The sequence below is a fragment of the Trichoderma virens genome (genome assembly GCF_000170995.1).
Source record: "Trichoderma virens Gv29-8 chromosome Unknown TRIVIscaffold_90, whole genome shotgun sequence".
NCBI lineage: Eukaryota > Fungi > Ascomycota > Sordariomycetes > Hypocreales > Hypocreaceae > Trichoderma > Trichoderma virens.
The window spans coordinates 479,688-504,714 of NW_014013659.1; the positions used below are offsets into that span (position 1 = coordinate 479,688).

Sequence of the window (25,027 nt, forward strand, 5' to 3'; positions counted from 1 at the left end):
TTGATGATTGATGAGAGAATCCTTTCGAGTCCGGCCGGAGACATTTAAAGAGCCAGCGAGTCCAGGCCCGACAATCAATCTGATCTGGGCTTCTTTGTACTGCTTTGTTGCCTCGCTCCCCAAGCCAAAACGACCAGGATCACGTTATCTCTGCAGGACCCCACACTGGACCACTGCAGCGCTACAGGGCACCACTAATTAACGTGCCTGTAGCCTCGACCCCGTCGCTTTGCCTGGGATTTCGTGCACGGAGTACGGAGACCTGCCCGTAAATAATCCCCACGGCTCCCGACTTCGAGGGGTGTCCTCTAATCTGCGGAGAAGCGAAAAGACGCCCAGAGGCATTTTCAACTCGATACTTGCTCGCTGCCTTTTATTTCTCTCTGGCTGTTCATCCATCTAGGCGGCTTTAGTCCTACCTGAACCTGTTTGACGCCGACCGCCAGCGACTTGACGAAGAATCTGCGCTATTCCGAGCGGCGACAACGCATCACTCCTCTCCTCTACACGCAAGGCTCTGGACTTCCACCCGCAGCCTTTCTCCGTGACGAGCATACGAGCACTGCCTGCTGGATAGTAAGGCTTTGCTAGGTTGCCTTTTGCTCTGCCTTTGGCGAGCCTTGCCCAAGTCATCTGGACTTGAGCCCCTAATCGACGCTCGCCCCGCGCCTTGCTGCGAAGCATCACCAATCCACAATTTCTTCTCCCGTTCAACATCCTCGATTTTTTGCCCAACATGGCTGACGCTTTCGCACCGCGCACGATGAAGCGCAAGAACGTCAAGGGCCTTGCTCTGACACCGGCAGCGCCACGAGCTCCGGCGGCGGCCGATACTGGTAGACGTGGTTCAGAAATTAGCAAAGACGATGCCGGCAAGGAAGAGCAGCTGGAAATTGGCATCGAATACAAGCTCGATCTGAGACCAGAGGAACTTGAGGTCATAAAAGAACTCGGATCTGGCAATGGCGGTACTGTTAGCAAAGTCAGACATCTGACGACGGGGACCGTCATGGCTCGCAAGGTACAATCGCTCCTGTTACCCCTGAAATCCTTCCCGAGTGTCCTTGATGGAGCCTCTGAGCTAACGCTGAATATCTAGATCATCCACGTCGAGGCCAAGAAGGAAATGCGAAGGCGAATTGTTCGAGAGCTTCAGATTATGCACGGATGCCACTCCGACTACATTGTCACATTTTATGGCGCCTTTTTGAATCACAATAATGATGTCATTATGTGTATGGAGTATATGGATGTTGGGTAAGCTTTATTTTATGCATCCAAGATACGAGATTGGGTTGTTTATATTGCATGTGACTGACCCTGATACCCGAATAGTGCGCTGGACAGAGTTTCGAGAGTCTTTGGCCCAATCCGTGTGGATGTACTGGGCAAGATTGCAGAGGCAACTTTGGGCGGCCTGACCTATCTCTACATAAAACACCATATCATGCACCGCGATATCAAGCCGTCAAATATTCTCATCAACTCTCGCGGTTCCATCAAGCTGTGCGATTTTGGAGTGTCTGGAGAGCTGGTCAACTCCATTGCCGATACCTTTGTCGGCACATCCACGTACATGGCCCCTGAGCGAATTCAAGGCGAGAAGTACACAGTCAAGTCTGACGTCTGGAGTTTTGGCTTGACCATTATGGAGCTTGCCATTGGCAAATTCCCCTTTGCAAGCGAGCACATTGACGATCCTGACGCGGGCCCGGCTGGAATCTTGGATCTGCTGCAGCAGATTGTCAACGAGCCCGCCCCGAAGCTTCCCAAGAGCGACGCATTCCCCAGCATCCTGGAAGACATGGTCCAGAAGTGTCTGTTCAAGGAGCCAGAGAAACGGCCTACCCCGCAAGAATTATATGTAAGTTGATGTCTCCTCCCCCCTGCATCATCGCCGGTAATGGTGACTGAGACATTCCTTCTAGGAGCGAGATCCTTTTGTGCAAGCAGCCAAGAGAACGCCAGTAGACCTTAAGGAGTGGGCTGTTGGCCTCATGGAGAGGGACAATCGCAAGTCTCATCTTGTACCCCAGCTTTCGCCCAGCGGCACCCACGAACTGCTCCGATCTAGCGACTCATCGCCGCAGTCGCGGAATGAAGAGCTGCCGCTCGACACCCCCCAATTCGGAGACATTCCGATTGCTGGAGCCGGAATCCTCTCACCAAGAGATCAACTACCTATGCAAAATCGATCACCATCGCGAAATGGTGCTGGCGCGAGCCGGCCCGCCCATCCAAGCCTCGGACAACGGGCCGCCACAAACTCGGCGTCTGGCTACTCAGATGGTTCCCATCACTCTTCCTCCAACACCTTTAACCTTCCAGTCCGACCAGCGCCACCAACAAGCGCCTTTGCGCAAGGAGCACAGCAAAAATCGGTGTCAGATGAGGCGCGAGGTCAGAGCCGGAGGCAAGTCAAAACCTACGGGCTGCCCCCGAACCCTTCATACGGCGTATAGGATCCGCCGCCACCATACTACTGACCCTCTGACCTACTTGTATCTACATCCTCTTCATCAACTCTCTGCCTTAGCATCATCTCGGCGCAATTTCTTTTTTGATGGACATGCCTCTTTTCCCCACATCTCGTCTGATTAGGGACGCCAAACAAGAAATGATGGCCAAAGAGGAAAATCTCTGGAACGACTCTCTGAAATGGGCTGTGAAACAACTATAAGTTGCACATGAAAAGAAAAACAATTTTTGGTACACTTTAACGCAATGAAACCGCTTGGATTGTGTTTTATGTTCTAGTGTGATGTATATGTAGCAAACGCTGAGCGTTTGAATCTAGCAACTAAACAAAGCTGGGCGAAAATGAGATGAGACGAAAGAAATAAAAAGTTGGCTTTTGCAATTGAGCATTAGTTGAGTTTTGTATTTTGCCATTTCCCCCATATGCATTGAGTATATATATATATGTCTGTGTCCGGTGTGTAGTTGATGGACTTGAGTACATGTGTTGTGCTTTATGCTGAGAAGCGCCTGAATCTAACGTTTGGATATATGCGAAAATCACAATGGTAAACGCCCTGGTTCTATCACTCTCCCCTGAAATCCGTTTTCCAGGATTTGCACCAACTCGTCTAGCTGGTGGATTACCAGGTCGGTATTCTCATGGGTGGCCAGCTCCTTGTTTACGTCGTTGAGCAGCAGCACCGTGGCAGCGCCCGCCAACCTCCCCGCCGTCAGATCATCGAGGGAATCGCCAACCATAATCAAGCCGCTGGTGTCTACGGCGCCGGAGCTGTCTACCAGGCCCCAGCTCTGGGCGATATGCATGATACCTGCCGGATGGGGCTTAGGAGGGCGAAAGTCGCGGGTGATGACGGGATAGAACTGAGAACTGGGCAGAAACTTTGAGATGAGGTGCTGGACGGGGATGTCGAAGTTGCGGGTGCAGATGGCCTTGGGGACTTGGTAGGCCTCGAGGTAGGACATGAGGTCTTGGAGGCCGGGCTGGGGCGTCTGTGAGGCCATGGCCTTGCGTTCGATGGCGCGGATGGCCTCGTGGGCGGGCGGCTGTTGATGAGGGGGCAGCTTGTCAATGTGTTCGAGAATGTCCACGGACTGGGGGATGCCGAGGACGGAGCGCATTTCCCTGAACATGTATGTTTGAGGCTCACTATCAACGGTTATCAGAGACAATGCCAATTTCTGAAAAGTATTTGCTCCTTCATTTCATTCTCTTCTCTTCTCTTCTCTTCTCCTGGCTTTTTTTTCTTGCAATACCTCCTTTTTCATGTCGGGATGAGGGGCACAGTACGGAGTAAGCAAGTGAGTCAGGTTCTGCGGCAACGAGGCTGCCGAGCAAAACTTGCCATTGCCCAAACCCCGCAATACTGAAGACAAATCACCTTATCTTGTCTCTAGAACAACAGGGTAACCAAGCCCAAGAAAGGGTTTATAAGAAGAAAAGCATTGATGGCTTTCTACAACGGAATGGCTTTGAGACGAGAAGAGATGAAAGAGAGGGAAGGGGGATTAGGTAAGACAATGTAGGGTGTTTCATACCACAACGTCCCGTCCATGTCAAATATTATGCCCTTGAGCGGCGGATCGACATGGAAAGGAGATATGCCTGCTGGTCCTCGCAAAGGGGCGAACCTTCTAGGCCCCGGAGTAGCCATGGCGGACATGAGCCGTCGTCGGATATACGACAAGGTGGCCAGCGTGGCGATTTGGCTTTTTGTTATGGAGGAAGCGGGAAGCCTACCTAGCAGGTAGGTTGGTAGAGGCAGAGGCAGAGGCAGCGGCAGCGGCAGAGGCCGAGACAGAAGCGTCTAAGTTAGACGAGCCGGAGTGGATGGGAGAAAGAAAGAAGCGGCGCAAAATGGCGTGAGGAGGAGAGGCTTATCGCGGTTTCTATGTCACCAGCAGGTCAGATAATAGCACAATGGCACTTGTTTTGGGCTCCATGAATGTGCACGGCGCCAAGCGTTAGAGTCAAGATCCGTTGCGTCTTGGACATATGCAACAGGCTCAAAAAGGCCAGTGACTGGAGCAGGGCCCGAGTTTAGGAGCCGCTTGATAAGGCATCAAATCGTGGCTAGTGGGTGATGGTTGGTGGTGGTGGCGCAGCCCGACTGTGCAGAAGCGCCCAAATAACGCCCTGCCGGTGCAGGATCAACTTGGCTATTGAAGTTGCTGGAGTCCATCTGATCAGTTTCTTGCTCGGCACTAGCATTGCCGTGGTGCATGGATGTCGACGGCCTATGGGAGGCGGCCATGAGATCGCCAAGGGTTCAAGGTTGGTCGCGATCTGGCGTTAATTTGCACTGACGGCTGGCCCCAAGCCCGGAGTACATACAGCTGGCCCACTGCTGGCCCCGCTGGAACTGTCACTACCGGTATTACGGTATTACTCTCTGGTACCTGGACTGGACAGCTCCAGCGGCTCCAGCACGCTCAGGGCCGCTAACGCCCACTGCGCCATCCATCCATGCCATAAGCTCCCGGCATTCGGTACCTACCGCTAAATGGATGTTTACCTGCACCAGTTTGTTTTTCAAACCAGCTCGTGCTTGGGCTTCTCCCGTCATCGCGGCTAGCTTCACTGGTGGCAGCCTAACCCCAGCAATCACCACCGCCTACCAACGTACGAGCACGAGAACACAACAGCATTGCCCCGAGCAGCCGATCGCGGGCTGACCTGGAGAGACGGCCCTGGGCCTTTCTCGAGCCCTTGAGAATGCTGGTCCTGTCCTCCCGCAGCAGCCGCGGCCAACGCATCCAGCCATGAGTAGCTCCAACGGGAGCAGACACAGCTCGTCGACAACGGCTGCATTGCCGCCCTCGCGTCCCTCCAAGAGGAGTGTACGTGGCTCGCCTTCCCCGTTCCAGATTGCTTTGCATGAGGCGCTTTGCTAAACTCGGTCGTTTCGTATCAATAGAAAATGCGCAATGGCACCTTCATCATCCCTGCCACAGGCGAGCGGTCCCGGCGCCAATTTACCCTCCGCACGCCCCGGAATCGATCGCGCTGCAACGGATCCGAGCGACGCCCGCCCGCGAATTCGGTGACTTCCGTTGGCCAACACCTCCAGGCGGCTTCGAGAGCTCTTCGGACCAAGTCGCTGGCGGCCTGGCGATGGCTGCAGACCGACGACGGCCGCCAGGTGCTCAAGTGCACGCTGGCATATCTCCTGGGCACTACGGCGACGTTTTGGCCGCCGTTGTCCAACTTCCTGGGCCGCCGAGATGGCAAACACATTGCGGCGACGTTGACGGTGTATTTCCATCCGGCTCGTACGGCTGGTTCCATGCTTGAGGCCGTCATGATTGCCATCCTGGCCGTGGTATATGCCGAGCTGGTCTGTATGTTGTCGATGGGTATAGCTATTGCCTCTCGTGCCATCTCGGGATCTGCCGCTCCCGCACATGCTATCGTCCTAATTGTTTGCATTGGAGGCGGTCTTGGCTTGGTCGGTTGGACTAAGCAGCGATTAAACCAGCCACTTGTGAATACCGCCTCTACATTGGCATCAATGACTATTATATCCGTCATTACCAAAGAAGAGACTGTCAACAATGGCTACTTCTCCCTGGACAAGATTGTCCAGATGTTCAAGCTGCTACTACTTGGAATCTCCTTCACTGTGGCTGTTAATCTCCTGGTATGGCGCGTGTCGGCAAGAAAAGTGTTGCGCCAATCTGTCCGTACGGCAGCGGTGGCACTGAGTGATCGCTTGTCGTTCATCACCAGCGGATTTTTAAACGGATCAGAGGACGAGGTCGACTCTCCCGAGTATGCCCAGGCATCTGCCCAGTATAATTCAGCGTATGCCCAGATAATGACGACTCTTCGAGAGTCTAAGATCGAACAATACTTCCTTGGGAGGGAGAGAATATACTCGTTGGATAAACGTCTCATCAAGTCGTTGGAAACAGTATCACAGGCGATTGGGGGTCTGCGTAGTGCACTTCAGACCCAGCTGACGCTTCTGAAAGAGGGGCCCAACTCTGGTGCGCCGCCGCATTCAAATTTATTTTCTCCTGAACCACCATCTGGAATGTCTCGAAGTGTTTCGTACTTTTCTGACGATGCTAGAGATCGCCTATCAGTCATCGAAGAAGACGAATTTGAACGCCGTTCGGCCCTCAATAGCCACTCAGACCCTACGCTTGACAAGTCACCCATATTTCGCGTGCCATCTGATATATTCGCGCTCTTTTTGGCACTACTGGGTCCCTCTATGAAGTCTTTGGCATTTACTCTATCAGAAACGCTCAAAGAGAATCCTTTTGGTAAAAATCCCGAAGATCAAGTAGCTGTCAATGAGCATCTGCGTGATAGTCTCAGGGATGCGTTGAATCTGTACAATAATGCCAGGGGGAAGGCCCTTCGCGAATTATATCGAAGCATCGAGCTTGGAAGATCACGAACCGAAGATATTCAAGCGGATATTGAAGAGGTTGCCGCTGCCTGTGGTCACTTTTCCTTCAGTTTGCAGGCCGTGGCAGATGAGATGGATGCTTATCTCGACGTTCTTGAATCCTTGCAGCATTCAATAAAACACTCGGATCGCAGCTGGAAGTGGATTAAATTCTGGAGAAACTGGAAGCTGTTTCAACGTCGCAGCCATGCTGATGCGGAAAACGAACCACTCTTGATCAGACCGCCCAGGAGCCGAATGAAGTCCCCCACCCCACAGGGTCTGCCCAGGGCCATGCTGAAGAAAAGAGACTCGTTCCATTGGGATGCTTCACCGCAGAAATCTAACTCCTTTGTTCGCAAGTGTTCCCAAACTTTACTCAAGTTTCTTCGACTCCTGACGCGTGAGGATGTGATGTTTGGCATCAAGGTGGGTATTGGTGCCGTCTTATGGGCCATGCTTGCTTTCATCCCTGCTACAAGGCCAATATATCAGCACTGGAGAGGCGAGTGGGGCCTGCTGTCCTACATGATTGTTGTCGGAATGACCACTGGTGCCTCCAACACAACAGGTAGCTCTCGATTCATTGGAACCTTGATAGGGGGGGCCTGTGCTTGCTTCGCATGGTCGGTAAGCTTTTCCAACCCCTGGCTCCTCGAGCTCTGCACTTGCATTGTAGCGCTGGGAAACTTTTATGTAATTCTAGCCATGAAGAAGGCTCCCCTGGGGAGAATTTCTCTTCTGGCGTACAACGTCATCGTTTTGTATGCTTACAGCTTGACGCAAGATGTTGATGATGACGATGACGATGAGGGTGGAATCGATCCTCTCATTTTTGAGATCACGTACCATCGTGTAGTGGCGGTCACGTTGGGAATCCTGTGGGGTATTCTCATCTGCCGATTGTTGTGGCCAATCTCTGGGAGAAAGAAATTCAGAGAAGGACTTTCGGTACTATATCTGCAGCTTGGACTTATTTGGAAGCGCGGACCTCTAGCAGCCCTACTAGACGGGAGTGATGATGGCCTAGATTTCATGAAGGAGGGAGAGCAGATGGCCCTTCGACGATATGGTATTGTTAACCCCCCTTTACGAGTCTGATTGCTCTTGCTAATTACTGGCATTTTCGTTTACAGTTTTCAAGTTGGAGTCGCTGCGAGAGTCTGCCAAATCCGAGTTTGAACTTCGTGGGCCGTTCCCTGACGCCGCCTATGGCCGAATTATGCGCTCTACCAAGCACATCCTGGATGGCCTCTACGCCATGCGTCTCATCACACAACGTCGGGATACGCTCTCGGAGGGCGAGAGTGCCCTTTTGGAAATTACGGCTGCTGAGAGGATGCAGCTGTGCGAACGACTATGCCACGTTTTCCAGGTCCTGGCATCTTGCGTCATGCTAGAGTATCCTCTTACGGATGCGATTCCTACTATTGACCGTACCAGAGACCGCCTCTTGAACAAAATCTATCAATACCGCAAGGAGCACATGGAGATGAACTTGAGAAGTACCGAGGACGATGCCGTTCAAGCCATGACGGAAGAAAAAGACTATGCTTTGCTTTATGCGTATACCCTTGTCACGGCGCAAGTGGCTGCCGAATTGAAGAAAATTAAGAAGGAGATTGAGGAGTTGTTTGGAGTTTTGCATCAGGATGAACTTCTGTTGGAGTAATATGTGAAATCAAGCAGATGGAATTTGATCAGTCGTTCCTTCATGCAGCTTAACATGTGGAAGAATGTTTGAGATATCCAAGTACACGACTTTTTTTGGGGTAAAATAATGAGGGCTAGGTTATTGATAATGGAAGCATTGAATGAAGCATACGAAGCGAATCATGATGGCGCACGGGATTTTGATTTCTTGAACATTCAGATATACCTAATATAGCATTATGGTGTCTTGGGTTGATCAATTCTCATAATAATGTGTCTCATATCTATTGACGAGTCTTTCTTGACTAGTTCTTTCATGCGTTAAATGATGCTACATCTAGTTCCATATCCCCTAACCGAAATTTCTTTCTTTTTTGCCTCCTATATTAAGAACCTCCTATTTCCCTCGACCAAAATAGGTATGCTGCATCCAGGATTACAATGTACATTCTCTCAGCTTCCCTAGTCGCCCAATCTCATACTCTACCCATCTTCCAACACCCTTCCGGCCTGGCACGAGGATGCTCCCTGGGTTCATAACGTGACACCCTTCATACGTGATACAAAACGGCGGCGCCGTTGTATCGATGAGTGCCATGGCAGTAGGGAGGGGGTATAAATGCAGTGCGGAAGCGTAATCCCAGTGCACGGGGCGGGTGGACTGCCGAAAGGGGGATAGGTAGCCCTGGTCGAGGATCGTCTTGACGAGCTTCTGGGCTGTTTTTATGTCGAGGGGAATGGAAGAGGAGGTGCTTGTGGAGGGCTTGTCGATCTCCATGGCGTCCTCAGCATCTGGTGATGCTGATGGGTCGTCGTTTGGAATATCGGGAGAGGCGTCATCGACTTCTGGCGCGCCATTTGTTTCGGCGGCGGGCTTGCGCTTGAGTGTTACTGAGGTACGCCTTAGTCTGGCGGATATGTCGTCCCTGAACAAGACTAGTTCGTGGTTTGGTCCAAACAGCGACATTCTGCTCGGATTGCTCGTCCATACAGCAGAGCCCTGAACACCAGTATTGCCGGCTTCGGCGTTGGCCGCGGCGAAAGCACGGCGGATGCGCGAGGTGAACATCTCGGGAACGGGCTTTCGAGGCAGCGGCACAGAGGCACCGCCCGTGAAGGAGGAGACCCAGCCATCGTTGTCGCCGGGGACAAAGACAAAGGTGGAGGATTGGAGGAGCGTGGGGAAGTCGGAAAAGGTCGAGGCAAGGGCGTCAAAGTATTCTTTGTATTCGATACTGCCGCCGCTGCCGCCTCGGGCCATGACGGCGTGCTGCGTGAAGTTGCCGGCCAGCACAAATGTAAGAGGCGAGGTGCCCTCGGGCTCGGCGGCGTATAATGACAGGATCTTGCGGAGGGCTTGGAGGGCTCGCGGCTGGTCGAGGTTGATTTCCCCGATAATCACGACGCGATTTCGCGAGGGCATGTCCTGTTCAGGGGCGGGCTGCAGCAGTCTTCTCTCTAGCCTTCGCATCTTGGATCCGACTGCACGCTCGCTGCCGACGCCGAGGAAGTCGATCCAGCCGAAGCCTCCCCCGATGGTCTGGTCATGGTCGGTTCCATCGAGCCCACTGATGCCGAGAGTCGACTTACGCTTCTCGCATGGAGGCTGTCCGATGAAGAACCCCTGGAACCGGCCCCCGAGAGTGCCTCCAACACCGCTACTGCCGCTCAGTCCTTTGCCGACTGACTCCTCTTCCTCCTCGTACACGCCGTCCACAAGGACCATCATTCCTGGGCAAAACCACGCCGAATCCTCGGGAATGGCAACGGCCTGTGAAAGATCGAGAGCAATAGTACCTGTCAGGTCACTTATGGCAAGGTCTCCTGTCGGTAGGATATTCAGCTGGCCGAGGAGCATGTGATTGCTTCCATGTCGACCAAGCAAATTGGCAATTGGCGTGATTTTGAGGGATTGTTGGTTTGAGAGCGAGCGTTGCAGGGTGTGTTTGCGGGATGAAGTAACGGAAGATGTCTGAAAGGATTCGTTTCGGAGGAGACGTTGGTGGATGACGTGGTAGCGGTTTCGAAAGACGATGGTTTTGTGAGAAGCTGGAGGTAGTAATGAGGGCTTGGCCGTATCTCTGTGTTCCCCATGTGAGTATGTATTGAAGGACGGGATAAACAGAGGAGAATTCAGCACATCTTACCTTTCAAAGTGTTTCTTATCAACATTGTAAAGAAGTCGTGGCTGGTCATAGGCGTCAATGACCTTGAGCCAGGCTCGGGCATCGCTGGCTTCCTCATCGTCATCCGCCTCCTCTTGCACGCCCAATCCAGACATGCCGAAGCTGGCATTGCTGTCTTGCCGAGGAAGTGTCGTTGGTCTGATGCCGAGTCTGGTGTTTATCGTATCGCTGTCGCTAATCTCCAGCATGCTGTCCCCCCTTGGAAGCCCTCTGCCCTGGCCCATGATCTTGCCGCCGCTCATGTTCCCCTCCAGCGTCTTGAGGATGTCTTGCAGCTCCTTGCTTGACCCCTCTACCATGACGCCGCCATTGCGATTCTTCCAGCTTCTAGCCACCTCCTCCAGCACTCTCTCTGCTAAGCCTTCCTCACGCCATCCCGAGCCGCAGTGTCGCCCGATGAAGGACGCAAGCTCTTGCAGCGCAGACGAAGTGAGCGTCAGCGAGTGCTTCTTTGTGAATGTGCGGAAGGCGAGCGGTCGGAGGGTCGCAGGCGGGAGGATGATGGGAAGGATCGCGGCTTTGGGAGCATTGATGCTGAATGGCTTCGGAGGGTGGACTGGAGTTCCGAATGCCGGCGACGACGAGGGCGCCACGGATGAGGATGGAATCAGTGGACGCTGCTTGCGGAAGATGGGAGCCGGTGTTTTGTCCATGGTTTGATGCTGTCGAGATTAAGAGCTCGAAGCCGGCACCGCCCAGACACGGGATATAAGAATCGAGACAGCAATTGCCCGAGGATTAATTGATAGCCCACCTTGATCTCATCTTTCGCGAACTTTGGAGGGGAGACCGCGTCGACGCGTCTAATTGATTTCGCATAGATGCATAAATGCGCGTACCGGGGAGCGTGGGGTAAAGTCTGAGCTGCCAAAAGCTCGAGCTCTGAATGACCTCATTGGCTTTAAGTAATTTGCTTTTCATCAGCCTTTTCTTCTACACATGTCTGATTGGAACCTGTAAAAAAAGCAAACATGATATCAACCAAATTTCGAATAGCTCACCAAAGCTCAAGAGTGTTTCTTAGAGCAGTGTCTACGCTGAAGAACAACTCATATATTGTTAGTCGCGAAGCTGTTTACACTGAGAATGTCAAGCTTACCAAATCCACTCTAGAAAGTCTTTGACAATGCAGCAGCACCATCATCACATATCCTCACCTATCTAGGCTCAAATCCTCCTTCTAAAACGCTCGCAATTGGCGTTACAACAGCAATTCCCCCGACACCTCAGTCATTTACAGAGAACCCAAAGTTTGTATCGATCCTCAACGAAGTCGTATCTGAACATGGCCATCAAGACGAGGATGTGATTGCGCAAGCAAAAGCTTTTGCCAGCCCAGGAGGGTTCAATCTCGGGTCCGGAGGCTCATTCTTCCCCGGTCAGCGCCAAGAGCACCATCGAGGATCTTCCCGCAAGCAAGGAGGCGGCGGCGGAGCTGGAGGAGATGGAGCCGGAGGAGCGAGTGCGCAAGGTGGGCCAGGGGGTGCAGGCCGAGGTGGGTTTGTTCATCTGAGCGATCGTAGGAATCCGCCAGACTTTGGCCGGATCGCCTGGCCGGAAGATATCCTGGGGAGCGTTGAAGTAAATGAGTCTGGAGAAGTTGTCGGGAGACTTCAGCCAAGTGGAACATACAGGATCGTGACGAACGAAGGAATGTAAGTCTTGAATAAACCCAGCTGATTTTCAGCTCCATCTCCCCCATTTTCTCCTTTCTAGCTAACCAGATTGTTTCAAGTCTCGGACTGAGTCCGTTCTTGAGAGGCAAGCTCATAGATAGGCTCTGCAAGGAGGAGGCTAAGGAGAGAGGATCTTAATACGGCTGAAAAACGCAAAAGAATTGGCACACCTCCGAAATCTTGGGACGAGACCATCGCTACACTTTATGTATATTAATAACAGCCACATTTCCTGGTGATTTGTGTGGTTTTCTGCCATTTAGTAGTACCTGCTTCCAAACCATGCATTTCCGGACTCTAAATTTGGAGCCATATCATTCCGTTTTTGGTAGTCAAGCAACCCCGCTTACCTAGGAAGATACAGGTATCCTGCTGAGAGGCGATTTCATGGCCTTTAATACGCATATTTCATCTCCAGTCCCAGCATGGTTCTGATTGCTTATTGAGGATCGGTGTCCCAGCACAGTATGAAATCCGCGATATTGATATAACTAATGCCGACTGAATTATACAGATCGAATTGCCTGATCGACTAATCAGCTCGCCAAGATGGTCAACACAGGAAAGCCTAGCATGGCTTGCGCCACTTGTAAAGTGCGCAGGGTTAAAGTATTCACCCGTCCAAAGACGTTGGCTGTGCCGATTGAAGCTTTATTGCGCATTTGCATGTTCTAATTTGGAAAGTAGTGTGACAGACAGCGGCCCGCTTGCTCGCAGTGCCGCAAATCTGGATGGATCTGCCCAGGCCTCCCGTCCGAAGCCGACGTTATCTTTCGGCACCAGACACCTGCCTCTCAGCAGGCAAGCATTGGCCGTCGTAGCCAACCAGGTAGAGTTATTGACCTGTCACCTGCAGTTACGGATAGGGCAACATCCTTCTTCCTCTACCAATATGTCTTTGATACAAGCACTGGCTCCAATACTGTCGCTCCGGGAGTTCATGAGCATCTGCCAGTCCTCCTCCGACAGGAAACGCCCACTGGGGCCCTTAGCACCATCATTTCGGCCGCGGGTCTCGCTGCTTTGGCGAATGCTGGAATTTCAACGCAGTGGAAACACGAGGCCTATCGTCTATACGGCGAGGCCCTCCAAAAGCTACGGACTGACCTCCAGGATTCAGCCCGCATGAAATCGGATAGCACATTGGCAGCTGTGATACTGATGGGTACTTTTGAGGTGAAACACCTCTTTGTCGTAACCAACAGGACTGACTCTCCTTCTAGACGATTGCCAGTGCTGACGCGACTTCTATGGAGTCTTTCGGCCACCACATTGTCGCCGGCGCTCGGTGTGTTGAGATCCGTGGACCAAACCAATTCCGCAATGTAGTATCCGCCATGCTGTTTATTCAATTGCGCCGCCTCATTGTACGGGCTATCTTTACTCCATGAGTGGTTGATCGAGCACTTATCGGTAATAGATCACGACTTGTCACCAACTACAGGAGCCATTGCCCTATGCTCTCAAGACGTGGTCTCGCTGGGCTGAGCCCACTCAAACGAGAGATGAAGCTTCTTTGAATCGCTTTGCTGAATTGAATGAGCACCTCGCAGCCGTCCGGGCCGAGATTAAACGAAAGGGTATCCGCAACCCTGCAGCTGTTGCCGCGATGCTAGATCCGGTCGATCGCCAGCTTAAAGATTGGGAAACGAGGCTCCCAGATACGTGGAGATTTAAATCCTACCGAAGTCTTGGCTCAGAGGCCGATTCGGCTGGGAGCTACAACATGCAGTATGACGAATACCCGGATTTCTGGGTTGCCTCCACTTGGAATAATTACCGGATGGTCCGTATTCTGGTTCATGAATCCAAGATGACAGCGACGATGAAATACGGCTCGGACAAAGAGAAGAAGGAGCTCCAGCATTCAGCCCAGACACTCGCAGAAATGACAAATGGCATTTGCTATAGTGTTGCATACATTTTAGGCGACCGGCCCACTGGACTCTATTCGAAGGGGGCCCACCAGGCTGAAAGTCCTGATGGACTACCAAAGCCGGGCGGATACTTGTTGCTATGGCCACTGTTTCTAGCGGGGTCTTGTTGTACTACTTCAAGGGATCAGAGAGGCTGGATTGCCCGTGCTCTGAGAGATATAGGTCTACGCATGGGCATGCAATTGGCTGTATCGATGGCGACAAAATTAGAGCAGACAGCCATCTCGCTTTCAGACCGTGAGATGTGGATTTTTGGGGAGTTCTTCCCTAGCAACTGACAAGTTGGTATTCATCTTACTTTATTTAATTTTAATTGCGAAATGACACCAAGACGAGTTCATGAAGGCGCAAACGCCGGGGCGGTGTAATGTACATGTCTTCTTTGTTACCGTAACCCACAATGGCAAAGTCCAGGATATTTGCGCTTCTGTGGATCGCAAAGCCTCCGCGACATTGGGAGGACGCCCGTGATGTGCTTGAGAAGCAAATTGCCCGTAGACTGTCGCGTATGATTAGTCGGCGAATGCCTTATAGATGACTTGGATATGCAGAAGGCTGCATTTACTATACACACTAAACTAGCTGACATGTAGGCTGTGCTATGCCTTATCCGGCTAGCCTTTCGAGCTGGCCAATCAGAGACTCTGCTGCCCTCCTCCAATGCCTATATTTGGTCTGTATCCTTGTTGGGTACCAATCATCAATAGGTACTTTGAAGTGAATATTACAGTTATTATCAGTATAGTCTTTGCCGGTTTCCGAAGTCGAATAGAATTTCAAATTCCTCCTGAGTTTATAAGTTTACCAGGATGTAGTTGCTCATCCTCTTCAGAGGTTGAATATTTAAATGCCTAGTTACCCCCCTCACTCTGTCTAAACACTCACTCTACATGCACTTTGTCTTCATCCTTCCTTGGCTCTTTGTATGAAAAGATGAGGTTCTTATCTCTCGCCCTCGCTGTCTCTCTGGCAACAGCGCCAAGCTATGCTTCTGAGTGCTCCCCAGATTCGTCGCCATCGGTGACGACTAGGGACGGAACATTGCTGGGCGGAAGATGTAGCACGACAGATGTAAATTTCTTCTTGTCTATTCCGTACGCAAACACCCCCAAAAGGTTTCATGCTCCTGTGCAGTACACTGGAGTGTATCATAAACGAAACGCGACGGTCCCCGCCCCAGCCTGCCCACAGTTTGGCACGACCTTCATTGAGACAGAGACACAGTCCGAGGACTGGTACGTATCACTACAGCCTTCTCTATACATATGACCCTTCTTCTTTGTCTGACAATATCTACAGCCTCTTTCTTGACATCTGGGTCCCAGCAAACAAACCCTCCAAGTCCAAGCTGCCTGTGAAGATCTGGATCTTTGGTGGCAGCGATGAGGCGGGCGGCATATCAAATGCAATGTATACGGGTTGCTACGCCGCTGAGAACGTCATCCAGGTCAACATCAACTATCGCCTGGGACCACTGGGATTTCTGGCAGTCCGGGAGGCTGGAATAAATGGCAATTTCGGTATACAAGATCAGCTACTGGCATTGAAGTGGATCAAGGCAAACATTGAATCTTTTGGCGGTGATCCTGTAAGATTTCCTCCCACTCCACTTGCACTCTTTCTTCCAGTCACTGATGGTATGTTTTCGATGGACTCTAGGACAGAATGGTTCTCTTTGGACAGTCAGCTGGCTCCTTCAATACTTTCACTATCGCGACTCTTAATGAAGCCCCTCATTTGATTAGTGCTGCCATCATGGAGTCGGGAGGAGGTAGCGACTTCGCTTCAGTCGTCGAGGCCCAGCCCTGGAATGACCTGTTCGTCACTACCCTTGGCTGCCGGCCATCAGATGTGAGTGACTTGCGCTTGCCATTGCATGCTTCTAATGATCTCTGCTGAATCCGAATCTAACCGCGCCTTAGTTCTCCTGCATCGACTCCAAGAGCGTGGCCGAAATGCAGAAAGCCGTCCTGGCGATGCCGGCTGGGGTCGGACCATCAATTGGCAGCCCTATAGCCCACATCGGCCGAGGCTTCAGCTGGGGGCCTCTTGTAGATGGCAAAGTAATCCCCAAGGAGCCCGCATCAGTCGGCGTCAAGGTTCCCTCCATCTTCGGCTCGACCGCTACAGAGGGCATGCTCTTCGTCTTGGCCACCTACGCAAAAAACTTGACAACCCAAACCCAGGCCACTTATGACGACTTCTTAAATTACCAGTTCGGCCCCCTCGCATCGCGCGTCAACTCAACCTACCCGCTCTCTAAATTCCCGCCAACCGCCTCCGTCCCCAACTCCGCTGACGCTGCCATAAACGCCGTCTATACCGACTACTCTTACAAGTGTACAGCTTACAGAGGCCTCCAGAAGGGCATCACCAACCGCGTCCCTGTTTACACATATTTCTTCGCCCACACCCCTTCCTGTACCTGGATGACGTCTGTTCCCGACAGTCCTTTTGTCCACAGCTTTCTTGGTGCTACACACACCGCTGAGCTTCCTTTTGTCTTTGGCGTACTGGACGGACTTCCCGCCCCTGGAGGGAACTGCACTTCGACCTCGGCCGAGTTACAGCTAAGTAAACAGATCATCTCCTCATGGGACAGTATGGCTGCCGTAGCTAGTCCTGGATGGCCGCGCTACTTGGGGCCGGGTAAAGGTAATGGCCTGGGAATGATGTATCTCGAGAATAATACAATTGTAAGCGAGGTAGACTATAGCATTTGCCCGTTCTGGGATGAGATAAGGGATGAGCTATTGGCTCTGCGGGCTCAGGGGAAAGTGACCCGGTCCTGAGCGAGGAGTTTAGAAGCGGTATAGGTGTTTATAAGTTTTATTCTAGATCCCGATATCATATCAATTAGTAGTAAAGATTAATTTTTTAATTCATTTACACAACGCTGGAGTCGAAAGGCTAGTACATACGATAGATATGATACCTATTAGAATAACGGGATCTCGTCTGCTTCCCTATGGACAAGCTGCTAGTCGGTAGATAGGGCGACCATCAACGATGACTAGTTGTTGTAAGTTTTCTTTTTCGCTGTCTTAGTATCCCGTCCACGGCTTGATCTGCATGTCTTACTTAGTCTAGATATATTTGGCCATTGGCACATGTCTCATTGATCCCGTCATTTCATGCGGGACTTTTTAGCACATGTCGACCTGGAATAGTCCGTTGTTTAAAGTATCTATAAAGTAAGGGTTGGTGATGTTAGTCCTGCATTCTGATATGCAAGACATGCATATACAGCATCCGTGGAGTACTATAGACGGGAAAGGAAGAAGAACAAGGCTTGTTTATTCCGATTCAGGGTCGAGACCTTGCTTGCCCTCAGTTACCCCCCTTCAACCTTTGTAATAATGCTAATTTTGCACGTCGAACCTTTGATCAAAGTGATTGAACAATGGCTGTGAGAGGATCTCAGTGCAGAGGATTAATCTACATGCACATAGGATGCATGTAGGTGGCCGTTTCCGGTCGGGCTCTTAGCCGAAACAACATGCTAGGCAGTGTCGGCTATTGCCCTTAGACATGGCACGAATATTAGAGAGAAACCTTAGTGCTACACTGCTGTACACTCAAGTCACAGACAAACCGACATATTGGCCAGTCGTTGTGTGCCACCTATACCTATATGTACTCTCAACCTAATGCAGTGGCGCATACTTACTCTTCATACCGAGGAGGCGGGTTGTAATTAGAGTAAGCTGCATATTGGTGGAGTATACTTTAAATTCGCTAAAACCTGCCTGAAACAAGAAGCGCCTATGACAAGAAGTTACCAGGGACTTGATGATTGGCATGACTATTGGCTGCGCCTAATACGAGTAGCTATGTAGAACTGATAGAGAAAGCAAACTCCTTGATATATCATAAGAGCTAAGTAGCTTAATACCTCGCTACCATCCTAGGTTATAGTATGAAATATGTCCAGAAATATTACGTATGTCTTGACGTCCTGTGCATGTGTGGCGATAATCTCTATACTCCGCTTGGTGATAGGGAAGTCTAGATTATCAGTGGTTCAAGTGTTGTTACATATATATACAACTATGTGGCTGGCGCTTCCGAGGACCAAAGGATTGGCTACGTTTTGTATCAAGCCTATTCTACACGGCATGATGCTAGCTTTTACGTCCTGTCACTTATCGCAGAGCACGTTTATGAAACATAGTAGCATGGAGTAGGGTTACTTTTATTGTAGGGATTAGAGGCTGGAGGTCTAGACCAAGCGAAAAGCGGCAACGCGGTCCAGACTGTTTCTTCTGAGTGAAGAATTTGCGTGGGCCGTCAATCCGGCCCCTGTTTGAGTTGTATCCGAAGCATGTTGAGCGACTTCGGAAGTATACACGGGAAGAGGGGATTAGACATTTTACAACCCCTTGGTCTTGGAACATCAGATTCGAAAGATTTATATTGGATTCCGCAAGATGTTGAGTTTGAGAATGTCTTGAGTTACATGAAAGTGGCTTAAAGTTCTGTGACAGAACTCCACTTGATTGAGACCAGAATTCAAAGTCTACCTATGGCGACAAGTTCTGGACCACCCCGGGAGCAGTGAGTCAAAGAATACCCACTGCCAACTCAGAAGGTGTCGCGGCTCTGCATAGAACTAACCTTTACAAGGAGACGAAATGATTCACAGCGGCATGATAACTGGAGCGGTGTGCATGTACTACAGGAACAAAACAATAGAGACTTTAATAGCGAGGAGGAGATGAAATTTACCTTGGATAAAGTGGCATATGAGAAATATATAAAGGACCAGAATTCTCTCTGCTCAATCTCACCTCCTAAGCACAGTTCGACCATCAAAAACAAACAAACAACTTCCAAAGTTTTAATTCTAACTCGTCTTTTACTGTACATCCTAAGATGGCAAGTGAAGCTGTTAACGGCAAGATTACTGCTGACACCATCACTGTATGTCCATAACATATTTATCCTGAAGGATATTGGTCTAAGTTAAAAGTTTAAACCAGGTCAAATGGGATGTTAAAGGAGGAGCGGATCGGACTGAGCACCCAGAAATCGGTGAAAACCGTGTGCTCGCGGGTACTCCGTAAGTAAATCATCCCCCCCCTTCATTAATTACTGTATTTAAACTTTGTATAGCAATATCCAGGGCATTACTATTACGAGTGACGTCGACGTGACGGTGCATTGCTGGGCGTAAGTGGTAACCTTTATGAGTGCAACTAAGAATATGCAATAACAATTACTTGTATTTCAGTGACGCCTCTGCGAGTGGCGAACCAACTGAGTCGATTGATGGGCCAACTAATGGCAAGGAAAAACTCAACCCTACCAGGATTGGGTCGTACCGTGTTGACCTCCGTTAATAAGGCGTTGATAAAGCTTTTGAGCCTGCCCTATGAACGCACGTTAACTTGAATTGGTGGCTAAGCTTGGGAGGCCCGGCTTATTGTATGTAAACGAGGGCTGGATCTCGCCTGTCTAGATAGAAGAATTGGACAAGGTATTCGCCTCAGAACGAGCTATGCAAGTGATCTCATCACGGTAGGAGCAAGACCACAGCAGCTACCTCAAATGATGCCTTGGCTTGTTTTCGTGATATTGTCCTATTGGCCGGGGTTATCTAGGTTTCTGAAGTTGAATTTGTTGTGTTAGTGAGGATCGGTTCAGGTGTGCGTGAAGTGGGTGTGCTGATGTCTCAACTGGGGATATTCTCCGCTGATATTTTTCGTACGTCTCATTAAGTGCTGTAAACTACGTCCAAGTGCTTGACCTTGAGTGTGGATACTGAAAAGCCCATTGAGAATGTCAAGCAGCTGCCAAAACCAAACAGTATGAAAATGTCATAGACGACACACTTCCCATTTCTTCCCGACTCTCATGAGGGATCCGAATCGATTCGAGTTAGTAGTCTCGATGATAATATGTATATGCAAACGATACTTTTCGTTAGGTATGAATCATCAGATGTGTAGCAAAATGCCAATGCGAAGCAAAGGGAAAGGACACACCCGAGTCTAGCGGGCATCGAGAGAACAAAAGCCCACAAATGCCAACTTGCTCTTGTGCAAAAGTAGGCATGGCTGCGGACCTGGTGCAGAGGTTCATCATTAGCCAGGGCCGATTTAGTACAGCTTCACTAAAAGGGACTTTATGCGCAATTCCAACAAACATCCGACAAAGAGTTCTTTCTCCAAAGTGTTTGTGTTGAGGTTTGCAATTAAACATCTCGCTATTCTGCCCGCGATAAAGTCGATGAGGTCTTTTCTCGTGCTTTCTCTAGGCTTACCTTCGCCAACATTGGCGCTACCCAGGACCAGCAAGCTGCCTCCACCAGCTAACTCACGGGTTGTTGGAAGGATTTGAGCAAATTCATACGCAGTCTGCGATGAGATGCGTTAGTCACAGTATTAACAGGCTAGGTTTACCTAGTGTCATACCAGGCGCGCTTTGTCGTCTATTGGCTGCCAATGATGCGGATCGGAAAGACATCCATTGAACATCACTGCGTCTACGTGATTGCATTCATGATACACGGTATCAGAATCTCTGAAATCGTATACCCGGAGCGGAACCAAAAAAGTCTCTCCTAGAACTCTCTTATGACTCGAAAAAGAGCTGGGACTGTATATTCATATACATATCCTCCACATTGTTACAGCATCATGCTGTTGCAAGCTTGACTGCTTCTGTGGATTCGTTATTGTCAACCTTTGTCAGTTTTGCTTCGCTAGGAGATGATAAAATGCGAAATACTTGTCCCTCGGGTCAGTTGATTTATGGGCCAGCTTCACAGAGAAGGAAATGTAATGACTGCGTATTGCAATTCATCTGTCCTGTTGCTCATCTTGTCCTGGGCGGGGGCAGAAGAGAATGTGTCTTGGATTGGTATTTCCACAACATAGAAGGCGATCTAAGTTTCTGAAGTTAAATTTGTTGTGCTAGTGTGGATTAGTTTAGGTGTGCGTGAAGTCGGTGTGCCTGTGTCTCAGCTGGGGGTATTCACCGCTTGTGTACTCCGCACGTCTTACTAAGAGCTGTAAGCTACGTCTGAATGAATCTTCGCGGTAGCGTAGAGCTTCTCTGTGGGATGGTATATTGGTTTATGTATACCTTCAGGCCATTGTCATAATGCGTAGGACGTATGGTCTCGAGAATAGGATTATGTCGTCGACCAAGCCCACGGGTGGTATGTGATTCCTCCATCCGTATAATGAACATTCTGCTGCTCTTGGGTCAAGGCGACGGACGGCTGGATTGCATAGTCTTATCCTAGTAAATATGGTTAATCATATGACATCTCTTATTCTCCCTTATATATGTAAGCCAATACATGCTATTAGTCATGGATTCTTGACTGAGACATTTGGAGCCAATGGCAGCTGCCTGAGAGCTATGCAAGTCTAAGACACATCTAACAACATGTCTTAGGATAAAGAGTACAGTCATCCACTGTCTCAAACCATCGTCATACTTCAGACAATATGACTACTAACTATTCATATTACTACTGCCTTGACGTCAGCTCTATCTCTAGGTCTAATAGATAGGGGAGCTGGCAACTATAAATAAATGGTAAAGAGTCCCGAATTTTTCATCTCAAGCTGCCGTGAATAAATCATTCAGACAAACAACAGATTCTTTACCTTCATCGATCAAGAATACAATACATAACACCCAAAATGCGCACTTTTTCTGCTGCGGCTCTTTTATTAATTGCTTACGCTACTGGCATTTACAGCCATGATGTCGGCACATTTGATACTTTTACCGATATATCCTGTAGCGAGGGAGGGGAGGGAATCACTCTTCCAGACGAAGCCTCCTCTGGCACACTCTCTTCTGACGTTCAGTCGGTTAAGGCTTATATTCCTAACTGTGCCCGTAAGTCTCCGTGCTCAGAATGTTTTCTATGTTGTTGATTGAAAGAAAAGTGTATTAATATTTAACTTTATCAGTTGTTATTTGGGTTAACGGCGGAGGCTGGTATCCCTTGGTCATTCGTCCGGGCGATTCGTCGTGTTACGAACTTACCGGACCTGGGCGCAGCTGGAATCTTTCCTGTTAAGCTTATGCTACACAGCCTAGTATAGGTTATTTTAATGAAGGGTTTTGACTGATCTTGTGGTTGATTGGTGGCTAGGTTTGGCGACTGAGCCAAGGCTATCCCGGATTTCTGATGGTGAAGGGGATTGTTTCCTCGATTTATACAGAAGAAATAAACAAGTTTATGTCCCTCCAGATATCTATGGATACATGTACCGATTCACACTGAAATCTAGCACATGCGACCACAGTTAGTGGAGAATTCGGGGTCCCATCAAGTTCTTTCTTTTGGTTCATTGTCTGTCATTATGCACACCATTGGGATCCAAGCTCTGACTCACGTGGTTCTCTTTCCCGAGGCCTGCAAACTTACACTAAGCCTATAATGTGCCCCATGATGTTTACACATGTGTGAAAAAAAAAAGGAAACGATAATATTAAATAAACCTTGTTGCCTCTAGTGAGTTGGCTGGCGGTGATTGTTGGCTGTGATTGTTGGTGATTTGTGGTCGTGGTAGTGATTGTGGTGGTGATTGTGGTGGTGGTCCAAAAAGATGGAAGAAGAGGCCTCTGGACGCGTTGAACCATTGAAGGTACGCGATTGGAGAGCTATGCGAATCGGTGCTTAAGTTGGCCAATAACTGCGACCCGGTGGGGAAGCGATGACGACGAAACGGATGAGGAGGATGAGCATGGGGTGGTGGTGCTGGTGGTGGTGCTGGAGGTGTTGTTGTGTCCCGTCGGTGGAGATGAATTCTGCCTATAAAGTTCCAAGTTTCCTCCAACTCACCACTGCCACATCGCTCCCTCTTCATCTACGAGACCTGCTTTCACAACAAAGTTGGTAACCATCATTATAGACTACTCCTGCCGTATTGTTTCGTCGAGAATAATATCTGGAATGACTTCTTCGCGATCACAGCTCGGTCTAGACCTGACTGATGATGGAGAGTTAAAATTCAACAGCCCATCGAACAATCCATACGTGGATTCTTTCAGCGAAGAGCTGGGCACATATGTTAGAGATACTAGCAGTCTCTTGTGTAATAATGAATCAGAGGCTTACTATGACCAAGAAATTTCGTAAGTTTACAACAACCCTATATTTATTTTTACGTTATTCTCCGAGGAATATGGTGTATCAAACAAAGTCAATTAAATCTACGCGCTACTTTCTATTAGAAAATATAACTAAAGGAGATAACCGAGAATCTCTAACTTTTATGAGTCTCGAGTTAATTGCCCCGGGCTGTGAACGACCTCACAGTCTACAAGAACTATAACACCAAAGAATTGCGTCCAGTGGTAGGTGACTGTCGTACGGAGTACGAACGAGCTAGAGAAATATGGCGCTTTTATACCGGTAAGAAGAGCAGAAAACAAAAAGGGCAATCAGGTAGATCAGCGAGCTTGTCCGTATGATGACAGGCTCAACTATATATAGCTCTCGCCTTAGGATAAGGCGATGATCTCCTCCTTGCTCGGCGGCTTCCCGCTTTCTAAGGTCGACGCAATTCTCTGACGAGATAGCTTTTATCCACACAATGTTTGTAGAGGAACTTAGCTTACCATTAAAAATTGTGAAAGTTTGAGCCAGCTCTCGGAGATGTGCGATGAATTTTGGATTGGTGGTCTAAGTGCTACGAATGTAGCCACTTCCACTAGCAATGGTTTATCGGTGGATATGCGCGACAAGGGCAACTTAGACAGTTCGAGCCATCTAGAGATCAATGATATTCCTTCGTTTAGTGACGATCTTAAAGACCAAAAACATCTCGCTACGCCTGAAAGTGTGGTACTCCGGTCTGGTTTTGAAGCGATGTACCCCGCGTCGGGCGATCCCGCCGGTAGGGCGTTGGAGTAAGTTCAACGCTTTCAAACGGAATAAGATCTCCAATGCTCACATATTGACGGTAGAAAAACTAAACCATTTCTTTGCGAAATTTGCCAGGCTTGTTTTACAGAGAGACGTTCTCTTAAACGCCATTCAATGTACTAAATTTTATTCCGTGAATTTTTCTGAAATACTAATTTGTTAGCAGTACCATCCACTCTTCCGAAAGGCCTTTTGCTTGCAAGCATTGTCCCGAGACTTTTAAAAGGAGAGACGCACTCAAACGCCACGAAAGGTACCTACCAACTCAATTTTTGTGAATTAAGTCCGAAATACTAAGAGAGTCAGGCGGTTCCATTTTTAAGGCAGCCCTTTTAGCTCGTGTTGGACGCTTCTTTATAGAACAGATAATGGCATGCGTCGCTTGAAAAGTCAACAGTTTGGATGGAGGGCTCGTATTAAATATTTCAAGATTGAAGGAATGGATGGGCTAGGATAAGCAGGCCCCTGATGGTATATGATGTCTCTCAGTGGATTATCTGATAGCTAAATCAACAAATCTCTTTCAACATCTAGCTATCTCTTATACCAGATACTATATTAGACCATCTCTCTCTCTCTCTCTCTCTCAATGATAATGTGTATAAACAATCGTGGAAGATATATACTTAGGCATGACTAATAGCTGTTTCGTAGTGTATCAATAACTCGTACTCAAATAAAGTTATATACCATGTTGTTAATTTAATTGGATAGATATAAGTCAAATTGGCTCAGTTTCCAAGCACATACGACCATAGGTAGTTGAGAATTCAGGGTCCTGTCAAGCTCTTTTCTTACG

At 49.3% G+C, this 25,027-nt stretch overlaps 10 protein-coding genes across 10 annotated transcripts; 8 read left to right on the forward strand and 2 right to left on the reverse strand.

Moving 5' to 3' along the window:
• Nucleotides 1–612: 612 nt before the first annotated feature.
• Nucleotides 613–2,882, forward strand: TRIVIDRAFT_75401 (uncharacterized protein; the record flags this gene model as incomplete). The annotated part of the gene is made up of 4 exons (XM_014095236.1): nucleotides 613–1,021; nucleotides 1,100–1,257; nucleotides 1,336–1,864; nucleotides 1,929–2,882. The coding sequence occupies 4 exons, from the start codon at nucleotides 737–739 to the stop codon at nucleotides 2,460–2,462; spliced, it is 1,506 nt and encodes a 501-aa protein (XP_013950711.1).
• Nucleotides 2,883–3,018: 136 nt separating this feature from the next.
• TRIVIDRAFT_41209 (uncharacterized protein) lies at nucleotides 3,019–4,133 on the reverse strand (the record flags this gene model as incomplete). Its single annotated transcript, XM_014095237.1, has 2 exons — nucleotides 3,019–3,628; nucleotides 4,018–4,133. The coding sequence occupies 2 exons, from the start codon at nucleotides 4,131–4,133 to the stop codon at nucleotides 3,019–3,021; spliced, it is 726 nt and encodes a 241-aa protein (XP_013950712.1).
• A 1,108-nt stretch (nucleotides 4,134–5,241) lies between these two features.
• TRIVIDRAFT_214431 (uncharacterized protein) lies at nucleotides 5,242–8,786 on the forward strand (the record flags this gene model as incomplete). Its single annotated transcript, XM_014095238.1, has 3 exons — nucleotides 5,242–5,319; nucleotides 5,397–7,764; nucleotides 8,015–8,786. 3 exons carry the CDS (start codon nucleotides 5,242–5,244, stop codon nucleotides 8,548–8,550), a joined length of 2,982 nt encoding a protein of 993 aa, XP_013950713.1.
• A 181-nt stretch (nucleotides 8,787–8,967) lies between these two features.
• On the reverse strand, nucleotides 8,968–11,370 carry TRIVIDRAFT_56933 (uncharacterized protein; the record flags this gene model as incomplete). The annotated part of the gene is made up of 2 exons (XM_014095239.1): nucleotides 8,968–10,612; nucleotides 10,679–11,370. The coding sequence occupies 2 exons, from the start codon at nucleotides 11,368–11,370 to the stop codon at nucleotides 8,968–8,970; spliced, it is 2,337 nt and encodes a 778-aa protein (XP_013950714.1).
• A 318-nt stretch (nucleotides 11,371–11,688) lies between these two features.
• Nucleotides 11,689–12,531, forward strand: TRIVIDRAFT_40540 (uncharacterized protein; the record flags this gene model as incomplete). The annotated part of the gene is made up of 3 exons (XM_014095240.1): nucleotides 11,689–11,775; nucleotides 11,831–12,372; nucleotides 12,453–12,531. 3 exons carry the CDS (start codon nucleotides 11,689–11,691, stop codon nucleotides 12,529–12,531), a joined length of 708 nt encoding a protein of 235 aa, XP_013950715.1.
• A 1,089-nt stretch (nucleotides 12,532–13,620) lies between these two features.
• Nucleotides 13,621–14,672, forward strand: TRIVIDRAFT_216993 (uncharacterized protein; the record flags this gene model as incomplete). The annotated part of the gene is made up of 2 exons (XM_014095241.1): nucleotides 13,621–13,760; nucleotides 13,814–14,672. The coding sequence occupies 2 exons, from the start codon at nucleotides 13,644–13,646 to the stop codon at nucleotides 14,606–14,608; spliced, it is 912 nt and encodes a 303-aa protein (XP_013950716.1).
• Nucleotides 14,673–15,263: 591 nt separating this feature from the next.
• Nucleotides 15,264–17,122, forward strand: TRIVIDRAFT_227371 (uncharacterized protein; the record flags this gene model as incomplete). The annotated part of the gene is made up of 4 exons (XM_014095242.1): nucleotides 15,264–15,565; nucleotides 15,630–15,918; nucleotides 15,990–16,181; nucleotides 16,253–17,122. The coding sequence occupies 4 exons, from the start codon at nucleotides 15,264–15,266 to the stop codon at nucleotides 17,120–17,122; spliced, it is 1,653 nt and encodes a 550-aa protein (XP_013950717.1).
• A 2,083-nt stretch (nucleotides 17,123–19,205) lies between these two features.
• TRIVIDRAFT_227372 (uncharacterized protein) lies at nucleotides 19,206–19,672 on the forward strand (the record flags this gene model as incomplete). The annotated part of the gene is made up of 4 exons (XM_014095243.1): nucleotides 19,206–19,253; nucleotides 19,313–19,392; nucleotides 19,446–19,502; nucleotides 19,564–19,672. 4 exons carry the CDS (start codon nucleotides 19,206–19,208, stop codon nucleotides 19,670–19,672), a joined length of 294 nt encoding a protein of 97 aa, XP_013950718.1.
• A 2,249-nt stretch (nucleotides 19,673–21,921) lies between these two features.
• TRIVIDRAFT_111387 (uncharacterized protein) lies at nucleotides 21,922–22,682 on the forward strand (the record flags this gene model as incomplete). Its single annotated transcript, XM_014095244.1, has 2 exons — nucleotides 21,922–22,190; nucleotides 22,265–22,682. The coding sequence occupies 2 exons, from the start codon at nucleotides 21,989–21,991 to the stop codon at nucleotides 22,372–22,374; spliced, it is 312 nt and encodes a 103-aa protein (XP_013950719.1).
• A 571-nt stretch (nucleotides 22,683–23,253) lies between these two features.
• Nucleotides 23,254–24,506, forward strand: TRIVIDRAFT_65725 (uncharacterized protein; the record flags this gene model as incomplete). Its single annotated transcript, XM_014095245.1, has 3 exons — nucleotides 23,254–23,435; nucleotides 23,940–24,212; nucleotides 24,395–24,506. The coding sequence occupies 3 exons, from the start codon at nucleotides 23,254–23,256 to the stop codon at nucleotides 24,504–24,506; spliced, it is 567 nt and encodes a 188-aa protein (XP_013950720.1).
• Between the last annotated feature and the right edge of the window lie 521 nt (nucleotides 24,507–25,027).